General features: G+C 48.1%; 3 protein-coding genes across 3 annotated transcripts in view; 1 reads left to right on the plus strand and 2 right to left on the minus strand.

Moving 5' to 3' along the window:
- poll (polymerase (DNA directed), lambda) lies at positions 1 to 10358 on the minus strand. Its single transcript, XM_055647101.1, has 8 exons — positions 10252 to 10358; positions 7729 to 7880; positions 6606 to 7105; positions 5779 to 6087; positions 4891 to 5064; positions 4170 to 4298; positions 2462 to 2630; positions 1 to 1639 (listed from the first exon to the last, which is right to left on the minus strand). The coding sequence occupies exons 2-8, from the start codon at positions 7835 to 7837 to the stop codon at positions 1281 to 1283; spliced, it is 1749 nt and encodes a 582-aa protein (XP_055503076.1). The 5' UTR covers positions 7838 to 7880; positions 10252 to 10358; the 3' UTR covers positions 1 to 1280.
- A 43-nt stretch (positions 10359 to 10401) lies between these two features.
- On the plus strand, positions 10402 to 16624 carry dpcd (deleted in primary ciliary dyskinesia homolog (mouse)). The gene is made up of 6 exons (XM_055647106.1): positions 10402 to 10546; positions 11939 to 12019; positions 12749 to 12873; positions 13495 to 13628; positions 15377 to 15479; positions 16386 to 16624. Exons 1-6 carry the CDS (start codon positions 10483 to 10485, stop codon positions 16488 to 16490), a joined length of 612 nt encoding a protein of 203 aa, XP_055503081.1. The 5' UTR covers positions 10402 to 10482; the 3' UTR covers positions 16491 to 16624.
- Positions 16625 to 17685: 1061 nt separating this feature from the next.
- Positions 17686 to 24849, minus strand: part of fbxw4 (F-box and WD repeat domain containing 4) — a 95830-nt gene continuing 88666 nt past the window's right edge. Inside the window, exons 7-9 of the mRNA XM_055647102.1 lie at positions 20598 to 20738; positions 19455 to 19596; positions 17686 to 18169 (exon numbers count right to left, since the gene is read on the minus strand). Coding sequence (XP_055503077.1) covers positions 17987 to 18169; positions 19455 to 19596; positions 20598 to 20738 — 466 coding nt within the window. The 3' untranslated portion in view covers positions 17686 to 17986. The remainder of the gene's footprint in view (positions 18170 to 19454; positions 19597 to 20597; positions 20739 to 24849) is intronic.

Raw genomic sequence — 24849 nt, forward strand, 5'->3', positions numbered from 1 at the left:
AACATTAATGTCATTTATTAAAATGTAAAAGCTTTTACAGAGACAACACAGCAGGATTGGATAACTTCATTAAAATGAGATCAATTAATCCAGATGTTGGTGAACCAGAATCATACAGTATAGAAACAGGCCCTTTGGGCCATCTCATCCATGCCAACCAAGATGCTCCATCTTAACTAGTCCCATTAGGGCCCATTATCCCTCTGATCCTTTCAAACCATATACCTGTCTAAGCATAATTTAAATGTTATAGTACCTGCGTTAACTACCTTCTCTGGCAGCTCGTTCAATGTATCCGCCACCCTTGGTGTGAAAAGGCTGCCCCTCAGATTACTATTAAATCTTTCCCCTCTCACCTTCAAGCCATGTCCTCTAATTCTTTATTCATCTACCTTGGGTAACAGCTCTGTGAATTCACCCTTTTCATCTCATGATTTTATACAACTATAAGATTACCCCTCAGCCTCCTGCACTCCAAGGAAGAGTCCTAGCTTGTTCAAGCTCTTGCTATTGCTCAGGAATTTGAGTCCTAGGAATATCCTCAAATCTTCTCTGCACTCCTTCCAGCTTAATGGCATCTTTGCTTTAGCAGGGTGACCAAAACAGAACGCAATACTCCCAAGTTAATATTTGACGAGTTTAAAGAAGTTCCCGACCCGAAATGTCACCTGTCCATTCCCTCCACAGATGCTGCCTGACCCACTGAGTTCCTCCCACACTTTGTGTTTTGATTGTGATTACAACACCTGCAGTTCCTTGTGTCTCTATTAGATCGTACTTTTTCCCCATTCATCCCCAGAAAGGTGATAGGGTGGAAACAGGCCCTTCAGCCCAACTTGCCCATCCCTTGCTAGCACAACGCCCACCACTTTGTGAACCTCTGCCTGGGCACGGTACCAGTGAGTAGGGAGGGGTTTCAGGATCTTTGATCATACCCTAGTGTCTGTGACAGTGCAGGGATTCACGACAAGAGAAAGGAGCAGAATTTAGGCCATTCAGCACATCGAGTGCTCCGCCATTCAATCATGGCTAATCTATCTTTTCCACAACTCCATTCCCTGTGACCTTTGACACCCTTACTAATCAAAAACCTATCAATCTCTGCTTTAAAAACACCTGTTGACTTAGCCTCCACCACCATCTGTAGCAACAAATTCCACAGATTCACCACCCTCGGGCCCAAAGGAAGAGGTCCAATGTTCATGTCATAGGAGCAGAAGTAGGCCATTCAACTCGGATTTGGCCTCCATCGCTGTCTGTGGCAAAGAATTTGCAGAGATTCACCAGTCCCTCTCCCGCGGCTCTCTGTACACCAGCCCCAGCTTCTCGAAGACTGCCTCCTCGCTGGGGGTGGGGACGGAGATGCCGGCAGCGACTTTGGTGCCGCCCTTCCTGAGGACCCGGCAGCTGAGCGAGTGCTCCGACAGGCTCATGTCCCTAGTCTTGGCCAGGGCTCGCATGGAACGGTTAAAGTGGGCCGACCCAGTGAAGTAGAGCAAGGCGCAGGCGAACTCCGCGTACGGCACCACGATGATGTCCAGCCGCCGGTAGCGCCGCCCGGCTCCCGGGAGCCGGCAGACGCCCAGGTACTTGACTTGGTTCCTGTTCTCCAGACTGACCAGGTCATCCGTGATAAACCCTAGCAGCAGAAAATTCAGCGGTCAATAAACTGTGCAAAACAATCAGGCCCCCATTCACGGAGTGAACCATGTCAAACGAGTGTATCCTGAAATAAAAACAAAATTCTACAAACCTTCAGCAGGTCAGGCAGCATCTGTGGGAAGGATCCTCAAGCTTGTTTATCTCTCCACTGTCGCTGCCTGACCTAACGAGTGTTTCTGGCATTTCTGTTTGTTTTTGGTTTACTCCGTTAATGCGGGCCTGATTTAGCACAGGACCAGGCCCTTTGGGCCATAATGCCCGTATTAAACATGATGACAAGTTAAACTGACCTCATTTGCCTGTACATGATCCATATCCCTTAACTCCCTGCACTTCCATAGGCCCATGTAAAGCCTCTTAAATGCCACTATCACTCCAGGCAATACAGTCCAGCACCTAGATGTAAATACTTGAACCGCACGTCTCCGTTAAACTTTCTCCCTCTCACCTTAAAGCTACATTTCCATCCTGGGAAAGAGGTTCTGACTATCTATGGGTCTCTTAATTGTATATACTTCTATCAAGTCACCCTCCAACGCTCCAGAGAAAACAATCTAAAAGTTCACCCATCTCCTTTTAGCAGAAACCCTCTAATGAATAATTCTGGTCAACTTCCGGTGCACCCTCTCCAAAGCCTACACATCTCCCTGTATTCGGGTGACCAGAACAGCACTCAATACTCGCAATAACTCCAAAATTTGGTTTTCCTCTGGAGATACCCTGCCTCTGAACCCGGGATGCCTCTGAACCTAAACCTTGTGAGTTGTGAGTATGAGTTGCCGCACCAGCCCATGCTCACCATCGCTGCGCAGACCGTCGAGGAGTTTGTTGAAGACGCCTCGGTGCGAATGTCCATCGGGGTGGGTGATGAGGATGTCCACGTCCCCGCAGGTGGGCTTCCCCCGTCGGAACGAACCGCAGGCGAGGCCGACCAGGCCTGGGTTGATGGAATGGGCCATGTCACAAACCTGGACAGCACAGGGCACACAGTCATGCAGCACGGAGACAGGCCCTTTGGCTAAACTCGTCTATGCCGATCAAGATGCCCCACCTGCACTTGTCCCTTCTGCCAGCAATTGGCCCATATCCCTCTAAACTTTTCTTTAAGCTTAGTTTAGTTTATTAAAAGTCACGTGTACTGAAGTACAGTGTAAAGCTTTTTGTTGCGTGCTATCCAATTAACAAAAGACTACAAATGATCACACTCAAGCCGTCCATAGTGTACAAATACAAGATAATGGTAATAACGTTTAGTGCAAGATGAAGTCCAATAAAGTCCATTAAAGATAGTTCAATGGCCTCCAATGAGGTAGGTAAAAGGTCAGGACCACACTCTAGCTGGTGAGAAGACCGGTCTGCATTAACCAACCTGATCTCCCAGTGGCTCAGCACTTCAACTTCACCTCCCATTCCGAATTCGACCTTTCTGTCCTGGGCCTCCTCCAACGCCAGAGTGAGCACCACCAGATATTGGAGGAGCAGCATCTCATATTCCGCTTGGGCAATTTGCACCCTAGCGGCATAAACATTGACTTCTCCAATTTCCGGTAGCCCTTGCTGTCTCCTCCCCTTCTCAGCCCTCGGGCTCCTCCTCTTCCTTTCTTCTCTCCGCCCCCCACCCCAGCCCACATCAGTCTGAAGAAGGGTTTCAGCAAGAAATGTTGCCTCTTTCCTTCGCTCCATAGATGCTGCTGCACCCGCTGAGTTTCTCCAGCACTTTTGTCTACCTGGTGAGAAGACTGTTCTGTTGACTGATGAGAAAGTGTCCCTGAATCTCTATGTAACCCTGCATGCATTTTCAAACTCTTGTACCTTTTGCCTGTCTGACCCACCTCTGACTTTTAAATATTGTTATTGTACCTGCCTCAACTACCTCCCTCTGACAACTCATTGCCAGAGGAGAAAGTTGTGATAGGTTTGCAAATAAAGTTCTGATTCCCTGTAAAGTGTAGTGAAGACTGTATTTATCAGACAGAACCTGCCTGATAATTTGCCGCAGGGCAGATTCAGGAGAAAGCCTTCAGTCTTGAAGCATGGTTTTGACCAAAAAAATGACAGTCCCTTCCGCCCCTTCCCCCCCCCCCCCCCCCCCCCCCCCCCAGATGCGGGTCGACCCACCGGACAAACTGCAAGCTAAAAACCGACGAAGGGTCTCGATCGAAATGTCGCCCATTCCTTCTCTCCAAAGATACTGCCTGTCCCTGCTTAGTTACTCCAGCTTTTTGTGTTTATCTTCGGTTTAAACCAGCATCTTCAGTTCCTTCCTACACACATTTTTGATTGATTGATTGATTGATTTATAGATACAACATGGAAACAGGCCGTTCAGCCCACTGAGTCATCGATCACCCGTTCACACTAGTTCTATGTTATCCCACTTTCACATCCAGTCCCCACATACTAGGAGCAATTTGCTGGGGGCCAACTAACCTACAAATCCGCAAGCCTTTGGGGTGTGGGGGTAAACCGGAGTAGTGATGGTTCCACACTCACACAGAGGCACTTACAGTTTTCTCAATCTCAGCTGCCTCTTCCCTGGGCATGCGATCCAGGAAGTCATGGTAGTGCTTGAGACCTATCGCCTGCTGTCTGGTGAGACTGGCTTTCGTCTTAATGTCCTCCAACGTTCTGAATCCCTGCAAAACACAGCAAAGGCACTGAAGCTTTTCGGTGAATAGTGCAAGGGAAAGGAAGTGGCAATGCAGAAGGGATCTTAATTTCCAGAAAAAGTTCGGTATTTACGAGCCTGGATGGGCTGTGGAAACCTTAATGGGTTAGTTTCTAACAAATACATCAGCATTTATAGAATCATAGTCACATTCTATGCAAGCAGGCGCTTCGGCCCAACTCATTCATGCTGACCACGTTGTCTAATGGAGCTGGTCCTATTTTCCTGTGTTGGTCAATATCCCTCAGCAGCAGCTTCTTCCCAAACTACCAACTCCAACTATACTCTGAACGACACTTTCTTGATTACGCAAGGGACTTGGGGCATTATCTTTGTCGTTGCACCATATTGGGTTTTTTTTGGCATTTGGGAGGAAACTGGAGCACCCGAGAAAACCCACGCAGGTCATGGGGTGACCGTACAAACAGCACCCATAGAGAGGATCAAACCCGGGTCTCTGGCGCTGTGAGGCAGCAACTCGACTGCTGCGCCACTGTGCCACCCTACCAGGTTGAAAGTACTGTCGGCACTCAGGACTCTGCACACCACAAGCTCCTCACCTGCTGGTACCACATCTGGGCTGTCTTCACGCCAGCTCCCCAGATGTTGGAAAAGGTCCCCAGCACAGAGACACTGTCGCCCAGGTGATCTAACTTGCGCAGATGGCCAGTTTGCAGGATCTCCCAAATCTTCTCGGCCAGCCTCTTGCCGATCCCGGGGATCTCACAGGCTTCCTGCGGAGAGTGAACGGGAGCGATGATGATTCCGAAATGCACAAAACCCTGAGAGGGGCAGACTTTCAAAACAAAAAAACATGCAAAAAAAGATGTTGGAAATGCAAAATAAAACATACAATGTCAGAAATTCTTATCTGGTCAGGCAGCATCTGTGGGGACAGGCGGGCTGAACGTTTCAGGCCCATGGAACTTCTGCTGAGGAATTCCAGATCTGAAACCTCAACGGGTTCTCTTTTTTTGTTCATTGATTCTCATTCATGGCATTTAAAAGACTTTTGTAAAGGCACATGGACATGCAGAGAAAGGTGGGGCATGGGCTACGTGCAAGTAGATAATAGGTATAGTGCGGCACATTGGCGTAGCTGTAGAGTGCTACAGATGCTGCTTGAGTCCATGGTGGGGAGAGTGGTCTGTGTGATGGGCCGGGCGCTCCATCCACAACTCTGTAATTTCTTGCGGCCTTGGGCAGAGCTGTTCCCAAACCCAGCTGTGATACTAACATGTGTAGGAAGGAACTGCAGATACTGGTTTAAATGAAAGAATGACACAAAAAGCTGGAGTAACTCAGCGGGACAGGCAGCATCTCTGGAGAAAAGGAATAGGTGGCGTTTCGGTTTGAGACCCTTCCTTAGGCTGAGTTTTTTGTGCTTTTTGTGTCTATCTGTGAGATGGAAGCTTCATTCCTTCGGGGAGGCGGTGAGAATGTTTTACCTGATAGGTGGAGATTGGTTTGTGATGGCTCTTCAGGGCGTTGATGGCCTTGCTGTATCCCAGCGCTCGCCACTTGTCGCCCTGGTGTGTGTACGCTGTCTCCAACGCCTTCAGCTTGTCCGTGATGGCCTGGTTGTGGTTGAGCTGCTTGCTTTCCGACGAGCGGGAACACACCCATTTGCCTCTGCCAGCGGCTCCGCTGGAGTCGGGGTCCACAGCACCACGCTCGCCCCCAGAGATCAGAGCTCGCAGGTCACGTTGGGACACACCTTCATCCTCAGACTCGCTGCTACTGTCAGTGTTGGGGAGCTGCGGAGAGATCATAAATGGTGCTCAGTGGCAGGGTCCCTGGCATGACTGGGTTGAATGACATACAAGGCGCGTTTGACAGCTCAGGGTGTGTACTCACTGGATGAGGAGGGATCTTATTGAAATCTACCAAATAATGAAAGGCCTGGATAGAGTGGACGTGGAGAGGATGATTCCACTAGTGGGAGAGTCTAGGATCAGTGGGCACAGCCTCAGAATAAAAGGACACACCTTAGAAAGGAGATGAGGAAGAATTTCTTTAGTCGGAGGGTGGTAAATCTGTGGAATTCATTGCCACAGACAGCTATGGAGGCCAAGTAATTCGGAATTTTTAAAGCAGAGATCGACAGGTTCTTAAGGGAGTCAAACGTTACGGGGAGAAGGCAGGAGCATAGCGTTGAGAAGGAAAAATAGATCAGCCATGATTGAATGGCGGAGCATAATGTTGGGCAGGATTACATTTCATTGTTCCGTTTCGGGACACATGACAATAAAACACTTGACTCGTGTTTACTTACCTGGGCTGTAGAGGCATGAAGTTTTTCGCTGCTCTCTGTGATGGCTTGGGGGTGCTGGGCTGCGACTCCCTCTGCCTTTGGGCACTGCGAGCTGGCGTTTGGCGACGGGGTAGGCCGCCCACTGAGTTCAGGGTGCACGTTCCCGCATTGGCCCTCGTCTCCTGCCGTGGGCGCAGGGAGCGGCGGCTCGGTCGGGAGGAGGTGTCCCGGGGTGCAGAGGGCGTGGGCTGCAGTGCTCAGCAACCTCCGCTGAGAGATGCAGGAGCTGAGCCAGGCGGAGCGCAGCAGGCAGACGCTGGCTGGCAGCACCTCCAGCCGCAGCAGGCGAAGGGCACGCTCGGCATCCATCCCATCGTCCACCACCACGTGGGTAACCGCTGGGCCGAAGACCAGGCTGACCTCTCCCCCATTCTGTGATATCTGCTTCTGGAAGATCTCCGTCCGAGCCTTTCCAATCCCGGCTGGTACAATGTACACCGTCACTCCACTCAACCACTGCTCTACAATGGAATGGATGCGGGGATAATAGTGTTACAACCACAATGTACAACACAGAACAGTACAGGAAGAGGCCACACTGTCTGTGCCCAATATAAGGCCAAGACCAACTCTTTTTTGCCTGCACATATTCTAGACAGTATGATTTGAATGGATAGCATGCAGGTTTTGTGTTTATCCCACATTCTCATCCACTTCCTACACACTAGGGGGGAATTTACAGAGGCCTATTAACCTACAAACCTGCCGCCTTTGGGATGTGGGAGGAAACAGGAGCACCCGGAGGAAACTCTCACGGTCACAGGGCAAACTCCACATACAGACATCACTCGGGGTCAGGATTGAACCCGGGTCTCTGGCGATGTGAGGTAGCAACTCTTTAATCGGAATTTCGTGGACTTGCACTAAACGTTATTCCCTTTATCCTGTATCTGTACACTGTGAATGGCTTGGTTGTAATCATGTAGAGGCTTTCCACTGACTGGTTGGCACGCAACAAAAAGCTTTTGCCTGTACCTTGGTACAGGTGACAATAAACAAAACTAAACCCACTGCGGAGAGCAAACAAACAAAGCTATTCATTATACTTTCAGTACAGGTTACAATAATATATCAATAGTTCTACCTTTGGCTTCCTCCGGCTTCTTCTTCAGGGGCTCCCCGTCTGTGGTGGACTGGACACCCTGGGATCGCTTCACCTTTCGAAAAGCCTTCACGATCCCCTGAGGATCCATGCACAGCCCGCCAGCCGCTGGTGAGGGTTAGCGTTTATCCCACCTGTACAACGATTGGTGAGAAAGATACGTGTCAGCACCCATGCTCCTGCGTTTACTACCCAAAGTGGCCAAACCTCGCCAGAGTTTCTGCTGGAAGCTGTGTCTGCACTCACTAAGGACTTTGCACTAAAACACCTGCACAAAGTACTTTGATTTTTACTCGATCATGGTCTAATTTACTGAGAATAACTAATCGTTTAATGTATATTTATTTTTGTTGCCTCTAATGTGCCAATAAAATTGCAGCAGGAATTATATTGTTCCGTTTCCTATCCAGTGCCTATGACACATCAATACTTGGTCACCCACACAGCTACCACCCCTGCTCGCAAGAGTTAGAGTTAGTGAGTGATGCAAGTGAGCAAAGGATACAGAAGTACCCTGGGCGGCAGAACCTTCAGTTCATTGGCTATATTTAAGAGGGAGTTAGGTGTGGCCTTTGTGGCTAAGGGGATCAGAGGGTATGGAGAGAAGGCAGGTACGGGATACTGAGTTGGATGATCAGCCATGATCATATTGAATGTGAATAGTGCAGGCTCGAAGGGCCGAATGGCCTACTCCTGCACCTAATTTCTATGTTCCTATGTTTCAACATGCACCAGCACTGACTGCTGGCCGGGTGTTGAAGGACAACGTTGGTGCAATGTGACTTCTCGAAACAGAGCTGTAGACTGGATCAGTGGCCAGTGATGAGTGAACTAACGCAAGAGACAGGAGTTTATGATTTACTGCAGGAAGCGAAGCGATACACCTTCCCCGGTATACATTGATGGCGACAAAGTAGAGATGCTTCAAGTTTAAAGTTTCAAGTTCTTAGGAATAAATATTACTAGCAATTTGTCCTGGACCAGCCATATCAAAGCAATGACTAAGAAAACGCACCAACGCCTCCACTTCCTTAGAAGCCCAGGAAGTTTGGCATGTCCCCAACAACCCTCATCAACTTCTACAAAATAGCTGTAGAAAACATTTTATCAGGATGCTTCACAGAATGGTTTGGGAACAGCTCCAACCAAGCAAGAAATTGCAGAGAATTATGGACACAGCCCAGACCATCACACAAACCAACCTCCCTTCTCATGATTCCAACTACACCCCGCTGCCTCGGCAAGGCCACCAGCATAATCAAGGACGCATCTCAACTCACTTTTCTCCCCTCTCCCATCAGGCAAGAGGTACAGAAGTTTGAAAACGCGTATCTCCAGATGCCCTCTAGTTTTTGAATCCTCTACCCTGAGAAAAAGACTATGAGTGTACGCTTTATCCATGCTCCTCATGATCTTGTTCACCTTTATAAGGTCACCCCTTAGCCTCCTACACTCTAAATAAATGGTCCCAGCCTATCCAACCTCCCTCTATAACTCAAGCCAGGGTAACCTGGTGTGAAACTATGTTTGTGATGATTCAAATGTTATGACTATTACTTTAATTGCTGTTATAGGAAAGATGCTAATAAGCTGAAAAAAGTACAGGGAAGATTTACGAGGATGTTGCCAGAATGCCAGGGCCCAAGCTTTAGGGAGAGATTGGGCAGGGTAGTTTTTTTTTCCTTGTAGCGTAGGAGAGTGAGAGGTGATCTTACAGCGGTGTACAAAATCATGAGAGGAATAGATCGGGTGAATTCTGAGTCTTTTATCCAGAGTTCGGGAATCAAGTATCACAGGTCATAAGTTTAAGGTTAGGGGGGAAAGATTTTTTCACACAGGGTATATGGAATGAGCTGTCAGGGGACGTAGTTGCGGCAGGTACTATGTCGTGTTTTATTGTCATATGTCCCAGACAGAACATTGAAATTCTTACTTGCAGCAGCACAACCAAATATGAATATGTACTTTGTAAACAATATTATAAATGAAAAAAATGTTGTGTGCATATGGGTGTGGGCAAAAAGACAAAACTAATGCTCCCAAGTCTATGGTACACGGAAATACTGGAGAAACTCAGCGGGTGCAGCAGCATCTATGGAGCGAAGGAAATAGGCAACGTTTCGGGCCGAAACCCTTCTTCCCAAGTCTATGTAGTTTGGAGCTTATGAAGTTTAATAGCCTAATTATAGGGAAGAGGTTAACAATATTTAATAGACACTTGCACAGGTACATGGATGGGACAGGTTTGGAGGGAGAGGGGCCAAGAACAGGCAGGTGGGACATCTGGGCTAGATAATTTGGGCCGAAGGGCCTATGTCTGGTTTAAAGTGACCAACGGGCGAGGCCGGTGCGACAGGAAGCGGCCAATCAGAGCCCCGCTCCCGGCTGTGTGGCCCCGGGGCCTCTGCACCGGCGGGTTGATGATTAAATCACCGGAGCGGCGGGAGGGGAGCGCCGGCCGATCGCTGAGGTGACCCGGGCGGAGATGGCCGCGGCCTCACTCACCGAGCCGGAAGTACCCAGCGGACAGCGAGCGGCCGGCGTGGATCAAACCGCGTCCATTCATAAAGCAGCAGCGGCGGGAAACGGCGGCGGGTGAAATCAGTGCACGCGGGCGGGGGCGGGGTCCGGGGTCCGGGGGGGCAGAGGGCAGGGGCCGGGGTCAGAGGGCGCGCCGCCAGAGAGGGGCGGGGCCAAGGGCGGCCGTTGCCGTGGAGACGGGCAGCCCGATGCAAGATGGCGGCGCGGGTCTGGCTGGAGAGTCTGCGGGGAGCGAAGAAAACAGCGGTGGTGCAGGAAGGTGAGTGGAGGATGGGGAGAGGGGTGGTTGAAGGAAGGGAGGGAGAGAATGAAGAGAAAGAAGGAAGGGAGTAAAGGAATCGAGAGAAAAAGGGGACGGATTTAGAGGGAGAGCGTGGATGGATGGATGGAGGAGGGGTGTTAAGAAGAGGGAAAGGGGAGCGATAAAAGTTTATTGTCACGTGTACCGCGATACAGTGAAAAGTTTGAAAAGGAATAACTTTTAGTGGGAGATAAGGTCCAGTAAAGGATCTGGATGTAGTCCGCTGAAGAACTCTAAGCAGAGCATCACTCAGCACTATGATGGTAGTGGACGTGCTAGTCGAGATGCTTTTAGAGTCAGTGCATCTTTGTATGTGTTGATGTTTTGGAGATCTCTGATGCTGGCTGGTTACGGTGTCCCTTGCTGTCTTGAAGAAAAACGAGTTAGAAAGTGCTAATGAAATGCCGTGCGGAATGAAATAATTTCCTTGTTGGTAGCTTCTGGTTGACATGCCTGTGGGTGCTTGGGTTAACTGGATGTGGTCCTCCATCATTAAATCAATAGTTGTATTCTTGATCTTGTGGAATTTTGTCAGTCTGATGAACCTGCGACGAGTAGTAGGTGGATGAAGTTTAAGGTCCTTTATCATGCTGGAGACTGGGCTCTGCCACTTGTAGTTGTTAGATATGAACCTTGCTGCTCTGATTTGTACTGCCTGGATCTTATTGATGTTCCCTTGAATGAAAGGATCCAACACAGAGCAGCAATATTCAACATGTGGACATACAAGGCTTTTATATGCTTGGATCTTGACTTAACTTCTTTGGGTGCATTTTGCAGATTGCAACCTAGAAAGCCGATGACACTGCTGGCTTTGGCTGATGCCCCTTCCACATGCTTGTTCCATTAAATGTTTTCAGACAAAGTAACTCCTAAGTATTTATGACTAGAAACTGCCTGTAGCTGATGTCCAGAGAGTGTATAGGAATGATGGATTGATTTAGGTTTCGTAGTAAAAAGCATGACATTACATTTTTCCGGTTTGAACATCATTTGCCATTTCTTCTCCCATTGCTCCAATGAGCGCAGATCTTTTATTCCTCCAGATATTCTTCCACTCTTCTTCCCGGTTCCTGGTCTATGGGGTCTAGCAAGAGATGAGCCTTGGACAACTCCAGTCGGGTTCCTGGTTACATGGTGGGCGTGTAGGGCCTGCTGTCAAGGCATGGCCGTGGCTCGCAGGGCGCCTCTGCGGCTGGCTGGGAACTTCCAACCGGGAATCCCTCCAACACTTTGTGTGTTTTGCTCAAGATTCCAGCATCTGTAGTCTCTTGTACGTCATCTCTGCCACTTGTGTTGATTGTTACAATGGTTACTAACTCTGTTCCTGACTCCCCTGCAAACCCATAGGTAAGAGGAAAGTCCATTATGTATTTACCGATGGTGCAGAAATGGTGGAAGAATATGAAATTTCCAGCGATCAACTAAAGGGTAAGAATTACATGCGTCCACTGGCAACTTGTTCGTTTGGTATCATTATTTAGTATTTGTTTTTCAATTGTATTAATCGTGCTTATAGAGTAAATAGGGGTAGTATTGGGTGATCAGTTGCAATTAATACCCAGTGATAATGCGTACGTTATGCTTGCCTTCATTGGTCGGGGCACTGAGCATAAGTGGCAGGAATTCATGATATAGCTTTATAGGACTTTGATTAAGCCGCATTTCGAGTATTGCGTGCAGTTCCGCGTCGCCCCATAGCAGCAAGAATGGAAAGGGTGCAGAGGAGGTTTACGAGAATGATGGCTGAATTAGGGTATTAGTTAGCTACAGGGAGAGGTTGGACTGACTTGGAATATTTTCTCTGGCATGCCAGAGGTTCCAGGGAGACCTGATTGAAGTATATCAAATTATGAGAGGCATAGATAGAGTAGATAGTCGGAACCTTTTTCTCAGAATGGAAAAATCAAATAGCAGACCGTGTAGTTTTAAGGTGAGAAGGGCAAAGTTTAAAGGAGATGAGCGCAATGTGTGGTGAGTGCCTGGAATGTGCTGCCGGGGGTGATGGTCGAGGCAGAAATGATAGTGGTGTCTAAGAGACCTATGGATGTGCAGGGAATGGAGGAACATGGATTATATGCAGGCATATATAAATTGGTCTTTGCATCATGTTTTTTAATGGTTCTCTTCGAATGTTTATTTTGAGACCTTTGCTTGTAGTCAGGAAGTGGAAGCAGAAGACCACACTGGGATCCCCTGGGCAGTGGCAATTCGAGGTGGGGGAAGCGTATTCTCGACCTGCAGGGACCTTGGAGCAGCAGCTGATACACGAGAGTGGCAGCAGTGTAAGTATCTGGAGCAAGGGTTGTAAACAACTCTTAAAGTGCTCCGTATTCATCAGAGTGAGTACTGAACATACAGAAACGACTTGAGTTGGATTGGCTGATCATTTCTAGCCTCCATTGATTAAAAAAGACAAAATAACATAAGAAATAAAGGTGCAGAGGGATGTGGGTTAAATGCGGGCAAATGGGACTAGCATCTTGGGCATCTTGGTTGGCATGAAAGAATTGGGCCGAATAGCCTGTTCCTGTGCTGAATAACTCTAAAGTTATTCGGTTCCGTGAGTTTGTTTCACCATCTAAAAGTGTTTATGTCTATTGCCACACGTACTACAATAGAAGTGCAATTATTACTTGCTGCAGCTTAACACGACCATTAACACAATAATAATGTTATGTAGTTTTCCTTTATGCCAGAAACACATCCCACGGTTCTCAATATCCCCTATCCACCACCCCCCCCCCCCCCCCCCCCCCCCCCCACCAGCACCGACAGAAGATGTATGGGTCAGTTTCTTCCCTCTTAAGCCCTTCCCTGTTTCAGTAACGCCACCTCTCATTGTTCTAAACCTCAGAGAGTATATCCTTTCTAAAGTTAATTTGTTTGTTTTGTTAATCTTGCAGCCAATTTTCACACGGCAGGACACCAAGACCTGCTTCCAGTGGCGGATTCGGAATATACCGTACCCCAAGAACGTGTACACTGTAACCGTTGATTCAGACCAGCGATGCTGCATCGTGAGGACCTCGAACAAAAAGTAATCAATCAAATTACAACATTATCATCCCTATCCACGATGCACTGGATGTCCCATTTCCACCACCCCCCATGGCGACCAGCATTCACGGAAGGCCTCAAGTCCTCAGGGACACCGTGTGTTCCCTCTCCAGCACCATACAGACACGGGCGTGGGCCAATTAGTTTACTTTGCTGCTGTTACAATTCTACAACAACCCCATGCCCATGGTTCCTCTCCTCTTTCAGACGCCCATTGATGATTAGTTTAGAGATACAGCATGGAAACAGGTCCTTTGGCCCACCTAGTTCATGCTGACCATTGATCAAGTTCACACTAGTTCTATGTTAACCCACTCCCTTCACATTAGAGACAATTTTCTTTTACAGAGGGCCAATAAACCTACAAATCCGCACGTCTTTGGAACGTGGGAGGAAACTAGAGCACCCGTAAGAAACCCACGCAGTCATAGGGAGAATGTGCAAACTCCACGCAGACAGCACCTGAGGTTAGGCTCGAACCCGGCTCTCTGGCGTTGTGAGGCAGCAGCTCTACCCGCTGCGCCACTGTGCCGCCCACATATGTAGGAAGCATCTGTGGAAGTTTGATCTGGTGGACGTGGACAGGGTAAACGGCAGAGTGTGAGTAACCTCGATGCTTCTTGTGCTAGACATTTATTTGCCTTCCAAATATATTGAATAAGTTGTTCTCCATAGCCTCCTGTGACAGGGAATTCCACAGGTTCACTATCACCTGATGAAATTCTGCGTGCCTCCATCCCAAATGTCATACCTTGTATCCTGAGATCAAACAAATCTCTTCTGCCTACATGTGATCTGTATCCATCCATTCCCTACATATCCATGTGCCTATGTAAATGCCTCTTTAAATGCAACTACCGTATCTTCCTCCTCCACCATCACTTGCAACACGTTCTAGGCATCTACCACCCTCTGTGTCAAAAAAACCGTGCCCTGCACATCTTTACATTTTCCCACTTGGACCTTAAATCTATGCCCGGTTGTATTTTCCACCCTGGGAATAAGGTTCTGAATGTCTACCCTATCTATGCCATTCATAATTTTATGTGGCATTATTATGTTTTCTCTCGCCCTCTGATGATCCCAGTTGGGTCCCTGGAAGGGGGGGATAAGGGTACTCCAGTTTCCTCCCACATCCCAAAGACGTGTGGGTTTGTAGGTTAATTACCCCTAATGTGTAGGGAGTGGATGAGAAAGTGGGATAACATAGAACAAGTGATCGATGGTTGGCGTGGACTAGTGGGCTAAAGGGGCTGTTTCTGTGCTGTGTCTTTCAATTTAAAAAAAGTGATTAGACCTCAAAACCACTTGGTGTTTATATCAGAATCCCAGCATTCATTTGTGTTGATAGGGTAGATCTCTGGCTGCGGAGCTGGATAAACCCATGGCTGGTTTAGAGAGGGAGGCCATTCCCATTTGAGGACCAGGGTCGGGGGTTTGAGGGGATGAGAAGATGCATTGGGATATCCTGGGGGGAGTATCAGTACGTTCAGATTCAAGTTGTTTCTCTTTGTGTTAACACTGTCAACACGAGGCAGATATTAATAGGTCCTTGATTAGTAAGCATGTCAAAGGTTATGGGGAGAAGGCAGGAGAATGGTTGAGAATGGTTGAGAGGGAAAAATAGATCAGCCATGATTTGGGCCAAACAGCCTAATTCTGCTCCTAGGTCTTATAAATGCAAGTCTTCTGTTGTTGAGAGTGACGTGGGCTCTTTCTTGTCTCTAGGTATTACAAGAAGTTTAATGTTGCCGATATGGACCGATGCCACCTCCCTCTGGACAGCTCAGCACTCGGCTTCACTCATGCTAACAATACCCTCATTATCACGGTGAGCACTTTGCGTCACCCATCCGCATCCTCCACAGATGCTGCCAGACCCGCTGCGTTACTCCAACCTTCCATGCACAGACTGAGAGCACAGGTAGAGAGCAGCCTCATTGTATTCGGCTGGCCCAGTTGCTTCAGATGATTTTTAAATCATTCAACGTCTGGATTTACAGAAGGAGTAGTGGCGAAAATAATCCAGGAGAGAATCTAAGGCCACAAATTCAGAACCGTGTCCAATTGTGGACAATTCAGGCCACGGGAGTGGAGGAAGAAAAGTGATTCTTTTCCCCCTTCTCCTTCCACCTTTATCCCATACTCTGACTTCAAATGTCATGCCTCTTGTATCCGTCGTATAGAAACCGGGAACAGCCGATGGTGGTTAATACACAAAAGGACACCAAGTGCTGAAGTAACTCAGCAGGTCAGGCAGCATCTCTGGAGAAACTGGATAGGTGACGTTTTGGGTTGAGACCTACTGAGTTACTTCAACACTCTGTGTTCTTTTGCCTTTTCTCTCCTTATCTCACGACCTTTTGGCTTTTCGTCTCTGGCTTTTGTCCAACCGTCAGCCCATCAACCCCCTCAACTATATCCACCTATCACTCACCCGGCTTTGTCCTGCCCCCACCTCTCTTCCAGTATTCTCTCCCTTACTACACTCAGTCTGAAGAATGGTCCTGACCCAAAACATCATCTATCCAATGCCTTCAAGAGATGCTCCCCGACCCAGAGTTACTACAGCGCTTTGTGTGTTTTTTGTAAACCAGCATCTGCATTTCCTTGTATCGACAAAGTGGTGGCGATGCGTGTGGTTGAGAGCGGAATGGTGTTAACACCTGAAGGGACGGGCTGGCTGGGTGGGTGCTGACTGTAAACGTGTTCACTGGATATTTTTCCCTCCCATCAGTATCAAAAGCCGACAGCAATCCTACAGCTGGAGCAGGAGGTGCAGCAGGAACTGAAGAAGATGAAGGTGGCAGAGGATGGAGATGTGCAGTGTAAAACGCAGTGATCCTCAGCACTGGTATCTGCCTCCACAGGCAACGCGTGGGGAGAAGGCACAAACCTGTGGTCGCACCAACTACTTCAAATCCACCTTGTATATTTAAAATCCCATTAAAGTTCTGCTAGTTTTTGAATATAGAATGTCTTCATTTTATGGTGGTCATAGTAAATTCTACCAACATTTAGTTTATTGTCACATGTACAAAGGTACAGTGAAAAGCTTTTTGTTGCATGCTATCTGGTCAGAGGAAAGACTACATGATTACAATTAAGCTGTCCGCAGTGTGCAGATACATGATAAAGGGAATAACGTTTAGTGCAAGGTAAAGTTTGATTTAAGATAGTCTGAGAAGCTCAGGACCGTTCTCTAGTTGTTGGTAGGATGGTTCAGTTGCCTGATAACAGCTGGGAAGAAACTGTTCCTGAACCTGGAGGTGTGCGTTTTTACACTTCTGTACCTCTTGCCTGATGGGAGAGGGGAGAAGAGGGAGTGGTGAGACTAGCCCTTGATTATGTTGGTGGCTTCGTTGAGGCAGCGTGAAATGTAAATGGGAGGGAGGTAGGTTTATGTGATTATCCTGGCTGTGTCCACACTTCTCCGCAATTTCTTGCAGTCTTGGATGGAGCTGTTCCCAAACCAAGCTGTGATGCATCCCGATAAAATGCTTTCTACATTTGATATTGTCGTGACATTTGTTTCCCAAGCCCTCAAATCCCTTCATGGTGTCAAATCAGTCACTTGCTGGGATACCTCACTCCGTGTAGTAGCTCTCACAAAGAGTCAGTCATAAAATAGGGACACAGGTCCTTCAGCCCTCCGAGTCCATGGAGCAGAATGAGGCCATTAGACCAGCGATCACCTGTACACTAGGGTTATCCTACACACTAGGACCTACAAATCTGTAGGTCTTTGGTCTATGGGAGAAAAACAGAGCACACGTAGGAAACCCATGCAGTCACGGGGAGAACGTACAAACTCCATACAGACCTCATTGAACCCGGGTCTCTGGTGCTGTGAGACAGCGACTACCACTGCACACAGTTTGCATACTGTGGGCTAGTCCTATTTAGCACATAGACCTCTAGACCTTTTCTATCCAAATGTCTTTCAAAAGTCATAATTGTATGTACTTCTGTACAAACCAGCTGTTACTTTAGCTTGCATTACAACATGAGATAACTGATAGATAACTGATAGATCAGGCTGTATCGCTTGCAAATGCAAGGTTTTTTATTTTTTTTAAATTGCATTCAAACATCCGAACACTGGTGCAGCCTTTAGCACCTTCCAACTACACAAATCCAGTTACAGATGATGCTTTGAGCAAATGGACAACCTCATTCACTAGTCATATAAAAGTTATTGCAAATAAAGAACACTCTATTTCATATATTAAAAAAAGCCACAGAAGGTGATTTTTAAAGACTGCAGAGCTGGAAGGGTGAAGGAGTGGTGTCTGTTCCAAATGCATCATCTGCCAGTGTGCTGGGCGGACCTTGACTTCAGGTGCACCGTCCTGGATATGTCTCGGTTGGTGTCTGGGGCTCTTTACCTGGCAAGCCCCAAGGCTTGGACGATGTGAAGTCCAGTGTGTAAAGTGCATTGGCTAAGGCAGCATAGAGGTGGGAGGTAGTAAACCGGAGGCAGTACACGGGACTGCTGCTGGGGGAGGAGAGGAAGAACATCTGGTGGAAGAGGAAACAACAACAGTTAGCTCGGAAACGTGCCTGCTCCGATTTGTGCCCAGTTTGTCATTTTTGATGGATTGAAAGATAGAGCAAGAAGCTGTTCCTGCGTCTGGTGATGCGCACATTTCAAGTTTCTGTTCCTACAGCCGGATGGGAATGGGGAGAAGAAGCTGTGACCGGGGTGGGATAAGTTTAATTCAATTTAGTTCTGAGATACAGCATGGAAACAAGCTCCTCGGCCCACCAAGCCCACGCCGAACATCGATCAACTATTCACACTGGTTTCTATGTTATCCCACTTTCTCATCCACCCCCTAAGGGTCAGGAAACATCACTGGAGAAAAGGAGCTGGTGACATTACGGGTCGTGTCCCTTCTTCAGACAGTCGGGAGAGAGAAACGAGAGATATGATAATGTCTCAAAGCCAGCAACGATGATCAAGGAATGGTAGAGCCTACAATGGTCCATTGTTGGCTGTGGGAAAGGTGATATGATTACTAGAGTGGGGGGTGGACGAAGAGAGAGGAGATGTAAGGGTTACTTTAAGTTAGAGATATCAATATTAATACTGATGGGCTGTAAGGTGTTCAAGCAAAATATGAGGTGCTGTTCCTCCAGTTTGCGTTTGGCAAAGGGAAAGGGAAGTTATGCTTTCAATGGTTCGAAACCCTGTCAGTGTCCCTTGCCTCAACAACTGATAATGTGAAGACAACCCTCAGAGAAGAGAGTAAGTTGACTCCTTTCCCGAGGATGCCAGTCGCCATTATCCACCCAAAAACACATATTGTTGGTGCCAGGGTGGTTTTGTTGGGTATTGCTGCCTGGCCTGCAGCGGGAAGGATATGGGTCCAATTACCAGGTGTCTACAATGGGACTCCTCTAAGGGTCATCAGTGTGGAGCTGTGCTGGCTGGGAGCACGTGGGGGGGGGGGGGGGGGTTCCTGACCAAGCGCGGTCCTAAAAGATCTCGGCGGAGGATGGTGTCTGGTCGGTGGGTGGGGACCACAATGGCTGAGAAGGCGGCAGCAGGGAGAGACTCCCAACCGTGGTGGATTCCATGCTGTTTAACCCAGGCCAGTCTCTGTCTGGGACCGTGTGATGGTTGTCCGTGCACCAGGCTCCCCACGGTAAAGACATCACCCATGGGCGTGCGCCTGGAGGGACAGAACGCCTGTGGCTTCAGGATCAGCCATCTCCAAATCCACAGACAGGACCCACCGGGACAATCGCACTCCGGGTGATCATGGATGATTTAGTCAAAACTCTGCCACACCCATCCTACCTGGAGGCTCTTTGACTGCCTCCTGTCCCAGAGGCGGACCACCCCATAGTGCGAGGAGCCACTGGCGATCATGTAGTTCCCGTCGGTCTGCAGGCAGTAGAGAGCGCTGTCGTGGGGCTCCTCCCATTCCATCACACAGCGCCTGTTACAGAAGGGGCAGGTTAGAACTGAGAATGCATCATTTGGGCAGCACCTTGGTGCAGCTGGCAGAGGTTTTTCTGGTGCGTGCTATCCAGTCAGTGAAATGACTACATGATTAAAAACAAGTCGTCCACAGTGTGCAAATACAGAATAAATTGAATAATATAACCTTTAGTGCAAGATCTAGTCCTGTAAAGTCCCATTCAAAGGTGTCTAATGAGGTAGATGGTAACTCAGGGCTGCTCACTGGTTGATGATAGGATGGCTCGGTTACCTGATAACAGCTGGGAAAAACTGTCCCTGAATCTGGGAGCTCCCCTTCTCTGGCGGCTCCTTCCATACACCCACCACCCTCTGAATGAAAGTTTTTATCTAGTCATTCATATGGGGCGGCACTGCGGCGCAGCGGTAGAATTGCTGCCTCACAGCGCCAGTCCTGTATTCGATCCTGGGTGTGCAGCCTGTACGCGGTTTGTACGTCCTGTGACCGTGTGGGTTTCCTCCCTCACTCCAAAGACATGCATGCAAGTGTGTAGTCTAATTGGCTTCTGTAAATTGTCCCCAGCGTGTAGGATAGTGCTCGTATATGGGGTGATCGCTGGCCGGTGTGAACGGTGGGCTCAAGGGCCTGTTTCAGCGCTGTATCTCTAAAGTTGAAAAGTCTAAATCAGCCACCTCAGAGTGGGTGCGTTTGCAAGAGTATGAATCTCCCTGGCTATCCAGTAGATGGCAGCATTATCCCACAGGGAGAGAGGATCACAGTGTGTACCACTACACGCTCTCTCATCACACAGGCCTGGGTTCCCTGCAGGTGAATCCCCCTGTCTCCCCAGAGCCTGTTTCTGTGCTGTATGAATCCGTGACTGGCTGGGAAATGGCTTGGAGCATCTCATGGCCGTGGAGCAGACAAGCCCAAAGCACGACTCTTGTTTTTTGAAAGCGAGCGTGTGCAGATAGAGGGAGCGGGGAGCGGTGCTCGGAGGCTGTAGAAGCTGGGCTTACCTGGTGCCGGCCCGTGTGTCCCATTGCCTGATGTAGGAATCGTACCCGCAACTCAGCACGACCGAGGGGCTCTCGTACAAGATGTCCAGGACCCCGGCTCCCCTTCGGAAGTCTGACCCCAGGCTGCTCTCCAGATGGCCACTGGAATGGATCAGATACACAGCATTGATTAAGATGTCATCAAGTTGGAAAGGGTGCAGAGAAGATTTACGAGGATGTTGCCAGTATTCGAGGGCCTAAGCTATAGGGAGAGGTTAGGCAAGCTAAGACTTTATTCCTTGGAGGATGGGGGGTGATCTTATAGAGGTGTACAAAATCATGAGAGGAATAGATCAGGTAAACACAGGTGTATATATAAGGCAAATCAGGTACTCTATTACCCAGAGTATGGGGATTTGCAAACCAGAGGACATAGGTTTAAGGTGACGGGGGAAGATTTAATAGGAACCTGAGGGACAACGTTTTCACACAAAGGATGCTGGGTGTATGGAGCAAGTTGCAGGAGGAGGTGGGGTCTCGATCCGAAACGTCACCTATTCCTTCTCTCCGTAAATGCTGCCTCACCCACTGAGTTTCTCCAGCATTTTTGTCTACTGCCAGAGGAGGTAGTTGAGACAGGTACTATTGTAAAATTTAAGAAACATTTTGACAGGTACATGGATAGGATAGGCTTAGAGGGATGTGCACCAAATGCAGGCAGATGAGACTAGTGTAGACGTGGCATGTTGCTTTCTCTGTACTTTCACCCTATCTATCCCCCCATGATTTTATACATCTCTATAAGATCACCCCTCAGCTTCCTGCACTCCAAGTTCTAATTTTCCCAACCTTTTCCTGCAGCTCAGGTCCTTTAGTTCTGGCAAAATCCTCATAAATCTTTTCTGCACTTTTTTCAGTTTATATCAGTGGCGTCAGACTTTGTTAAACTGCTTTTCGTTATTCCCAATATCACTGAGAAACAATCATAGAGCAGTACAGGATAGGAATGGGCCCTTCAGCTCACCGTGTCTATGCTGAACATGATGTTAAATTAATCTCCTTGCCTGCATGTAATCCATATCCCTTCATGCCTTGTGTATCAGTCTGAAGAAGTGTCTCGACCTGAAACGTTACCCATTCCTTCTTTCTAGAGATGCTGCCTGTCCCGTTGAGATACTGCAGCATTTTGTGTCTATCCCTGTGTATTCATGCGCCTGTCTAAAAGCCGCTTAAACACCACTGCCGTATCCTTTAGTCTCACCCGTGGTTGAGGGAAGACATTGTTTCAGTTTAGTTTACCATTTTTACATATACTGAGGTATAGTGAAAAGCTTTTTGTTGTGTGCTATCCAGTCAGCAAAAAGACTATACATGATTACAATCAAGTCGCCCACAGTGTACAGATACAAAATAAAGAAAATAATGTTTAGTGCAAGATAAAGTCCAGCAAAGTCTGATTAAAGATAGTCCGAGGGTCTCCATGAGGTAGATGGTAGCTCAGGACTGTTTTCTAGTTGGTGATACGATGGTTTTGGTTGCCTGATAGCAGCTGGGAAGAAACTGTCCCTTAATTTGGAGATGTGCATTTGCACACTTCTGTATCTGTTGCCTGATGGGAGAGGGGAGAAGTGGGAGTGACCGGGGTGAGACTCGTTCTTGATTATGCTGGTGGCCTTGCCGAGGCAACGTGAAGTCAAAGGACGAGAGGTTGGTTTGTGTGATGGTCTGGGCTACGTCCACAGCTCTCTGTAATTTCTTGGATGGAGCTGTTCCACAGGACAACGCTGACCGAAGTTTGCAAAACATTTTAAAGAGCAAGGCCGCAGCACACAGGCAAAAAAAAAAGAGAGCGGTGACTATTTTATTTGACTGACCCGACATATCAGCGGGGTCAGACTTTATTAAGATGGAGACCACACCAAAAGTTGGAGTGGAGCAGAGAGAAAAGGCCAGGCAATGTTAAAATATAAATAAACACCTTTGTCCGGGGGAAGGGTTTGCAAAAGGAGCTTATTAGTTGAGGCGAAGTGCTGGAGATCTAACACAGCGCCCCAATGCAGACGGAGCAGAGACTAACTACGCTGCTCTGATCACAGCTAATCACACACTGGGGGAGACCTGTCCCCACTCGCTTTCCAAAGAGAAGATTATTTAGAGTAACAATTTCTTTGTCAATGTTCAATTCTCCCCTTGGCCGTGACTGGGCATGTCTACATTGCACCTCGATACCTTGCCCCTAGCAACCAGCCAAAGTAGCTCAGCCGGCCCTGGCAACAGGCTCTTGTAAGCATCCCTTCACAAGCTTTATCGGCAAGTAGTTTGACTAATCCTTGACATTAACCTGCAGTGGAGTGTTATTGTGTTGCAAATTCTCCACGTTGGAGGTGACCCAAACCCACTGGAGTCAAGATTTTAACCCTTGCTGCACTGCCTCGCTCTCAAGGGCAGGGGAATTTTAGTTTAGTTTAGAGATACAGCGCAGAAACAGGCCCTTTGGCCCACCAAGTCCACGTCAACCAGCGATCCCCGCACACGAGCACTATACGGCACACACTAGGGACAATTTACAATTATACCAAGCTAATTAACCTACAAACCTGTAAGTCTTTGGAGTGTGGGAGGAAACCAGAGCTCCCAGAGTAAACTCAAGCAGGTCACGGGGAGAATGTACAAACTCAGTCTAGTCAGTATCGAACCCGGGTCTCTGGCGCTGTAAGGCAGCAACTCTACCGCTGCACCACCGTTCCGCCTTAACTCCCACAAATTAACGGTGATGAAAACAAACTGAATGTACGTAGCACAGCAACACTTTACATAAAGTTTGATGGGCAGTCATGTCAGGAACCTGAGAGTCAAGAGTATAAAAAGGTGTGAGAGGCACAGATTGAGTAGACGGTCAGAACCTTTTTTCAGGGTAGAAATGTTTCAAGGTGAGAGGGGCAACGTTTAAAGATGTGCAGGATGCTTTTTTTACATAGAGTGTAAAGTAATGGTGGTTGCCTGGAACGCTGGTGCTGGTGCGTCAGGCAGATTCGATAGTGGCGTTTAAGAGGCTTTTGGAAAGGCGGGTCATGCAGGGAATGGAGGGAAACATGTATAAATTATATGCAAGCAAATACGAGTTAGTTTTGGCATCATGTTCGGCTGGGATATTGAGGACTGAAGGGCCTGTTCTTGTGCTAAGTTCTATGCCCAAGGAGCATTTAATTGTCATGCACTGAAAGAGGAACAATGACATTCTTACTTGCTGCAGCGTAACAGGTTCATTAACGCAACAACGCCCAGACAAATATGTAATCATCACCAATACAATACATTAATAATCAGGAACTAATTGATAACCAAGCAAAGACCATAGTCGAACTGAAACAGTACAGATAGAAGATCATAGTTGCTGAGGTAGGGTCGTGGTTAGGATTCAAGGTGGGTATTGTATCATTTTATTTACAGAGGACAATTAACCTACACACCTTTGGGATGTGGGACGAAACCGGAGCACCTGGAGAAAACCCACATGGTCACAGAGAGAACATGCAAACTCTGTGCAGATAGCACCCATAGTTAGGATGGAACCCAGGTCTCTGGTGCTACAAGGCAATAACTCTACCGCTGCGCCACTTTGCCGACCGGGTCTCGGTCCGTGAGTGCTGGGTTGGTAGGTGGGCACACGGCAGTATCTGGGCTTGCCGCACCAGGGCACCACCCCGGGGCAACAGAGCGACGCAAAGGACAATCCCTTATCGCAGCACCCGGTGGGTGCACTCAGAGCGCAGGACGAGATGGGACATGATACACGAGATTCAAAGGGAAAGAATCCTCAGTCAACACTTTGAACATCAAAAAAAACCCACAACCAGCATCACTTAGAGAAACGTATTCTGTGATTAAACACACAAACAGACGGGACTGCACAAATGCCTTGGGCCAGTGATACAGGGTCTTCCTCCGTCATCTCATGAAGAGCTGAAAACAGAAGAACAGAGAGAAAGAAGGGGGGGGGGGGGGGGGGGGAGGGGGAGGGGGAGGGGGAGAGGAGAGAGGATGGGAGAAAAAGAGAGGGGGGGGGAGAGAGAAGAGAGAGAAAGCTGCCCATGCCAATCAAGATGTTCCATCTATGCTCGCACTAACGCTATCACCAACTAGAGAGCTACCATCTACCCCATTGGAGACCCTCGGTCTATCTTTAATCGGACTTTACTGGACTTGCACGAAACGTTATTTCCTTTGTCCTGTATCTGTACACTGTGAACAGCTTGATTGTAATCACATCTAG

The sequence above is a fragment of the Leucoraja erinacea genome, chromosome 15 (genome assembly GCF_028641065.1).
Source record: "Leucoraja erinacea ecotype New England chromosome 15, Leri_hhj_1, whole genome shotgun sequence".
Lineage (NCBI taxonomy): Eukaryota > Metazoa > Chordata > Chondrichthyes > Rajiformes > Rajidae > Leucoraja > Leucoraja erinaceus.

What these genes read in the sequence shown, in the direction of transcription:
- poll (XM_055647101.1), bottom strand. Translation starts at nt 7,837, where the DNA reads ATGGATCCTCAGGGGATCGTGAAGGCTTTTCGAAAGGTGAAGCGATCC. An exon ending in CAGCTGAGATTGAGAAAACT is followed by an intron (nt 2,631 to 4,169) that starts GTAAGTGCCTCT and finishes TGTGCTGTCCAG; the next exon opens with GTTTGTGACATGGCCCATTC. An exon ending in CGACGGTCTGCGCAGCGATG is followed by an intron (nt 1,640 to 2,461) that starts GTGAGCATGGGC and finishes TTCTGCTGCTAG; the next exon opens with GGTTTATCACGGATGACCTG.
- dpcd (XM_055647106.1), top strand. Translation starts at nt 10,483, where the DNA reads ATGGCGGCGCGGGTCTGGCTGGAGAGTCTGCGGGGAGCGAAGAAAACA. An exon ending in TACACGAGAGTGGCAGCAGT is followed by an intron (nt 12,874 to 13,494) that starts GTAAGTATCTGG and finishes TTAATCTTGCAG; the next exon opens with CCAATTTTCACACGGCAGGA. An exon ending in GTGAGGACCTCGAACAAAAA is followed by an intron (nt 13,629 to 15,376) that starts GTAATCAATCAA and finishes TCTTGTCTCTAG; the next exon opens with GTATTACAAGAAGTTTAATG.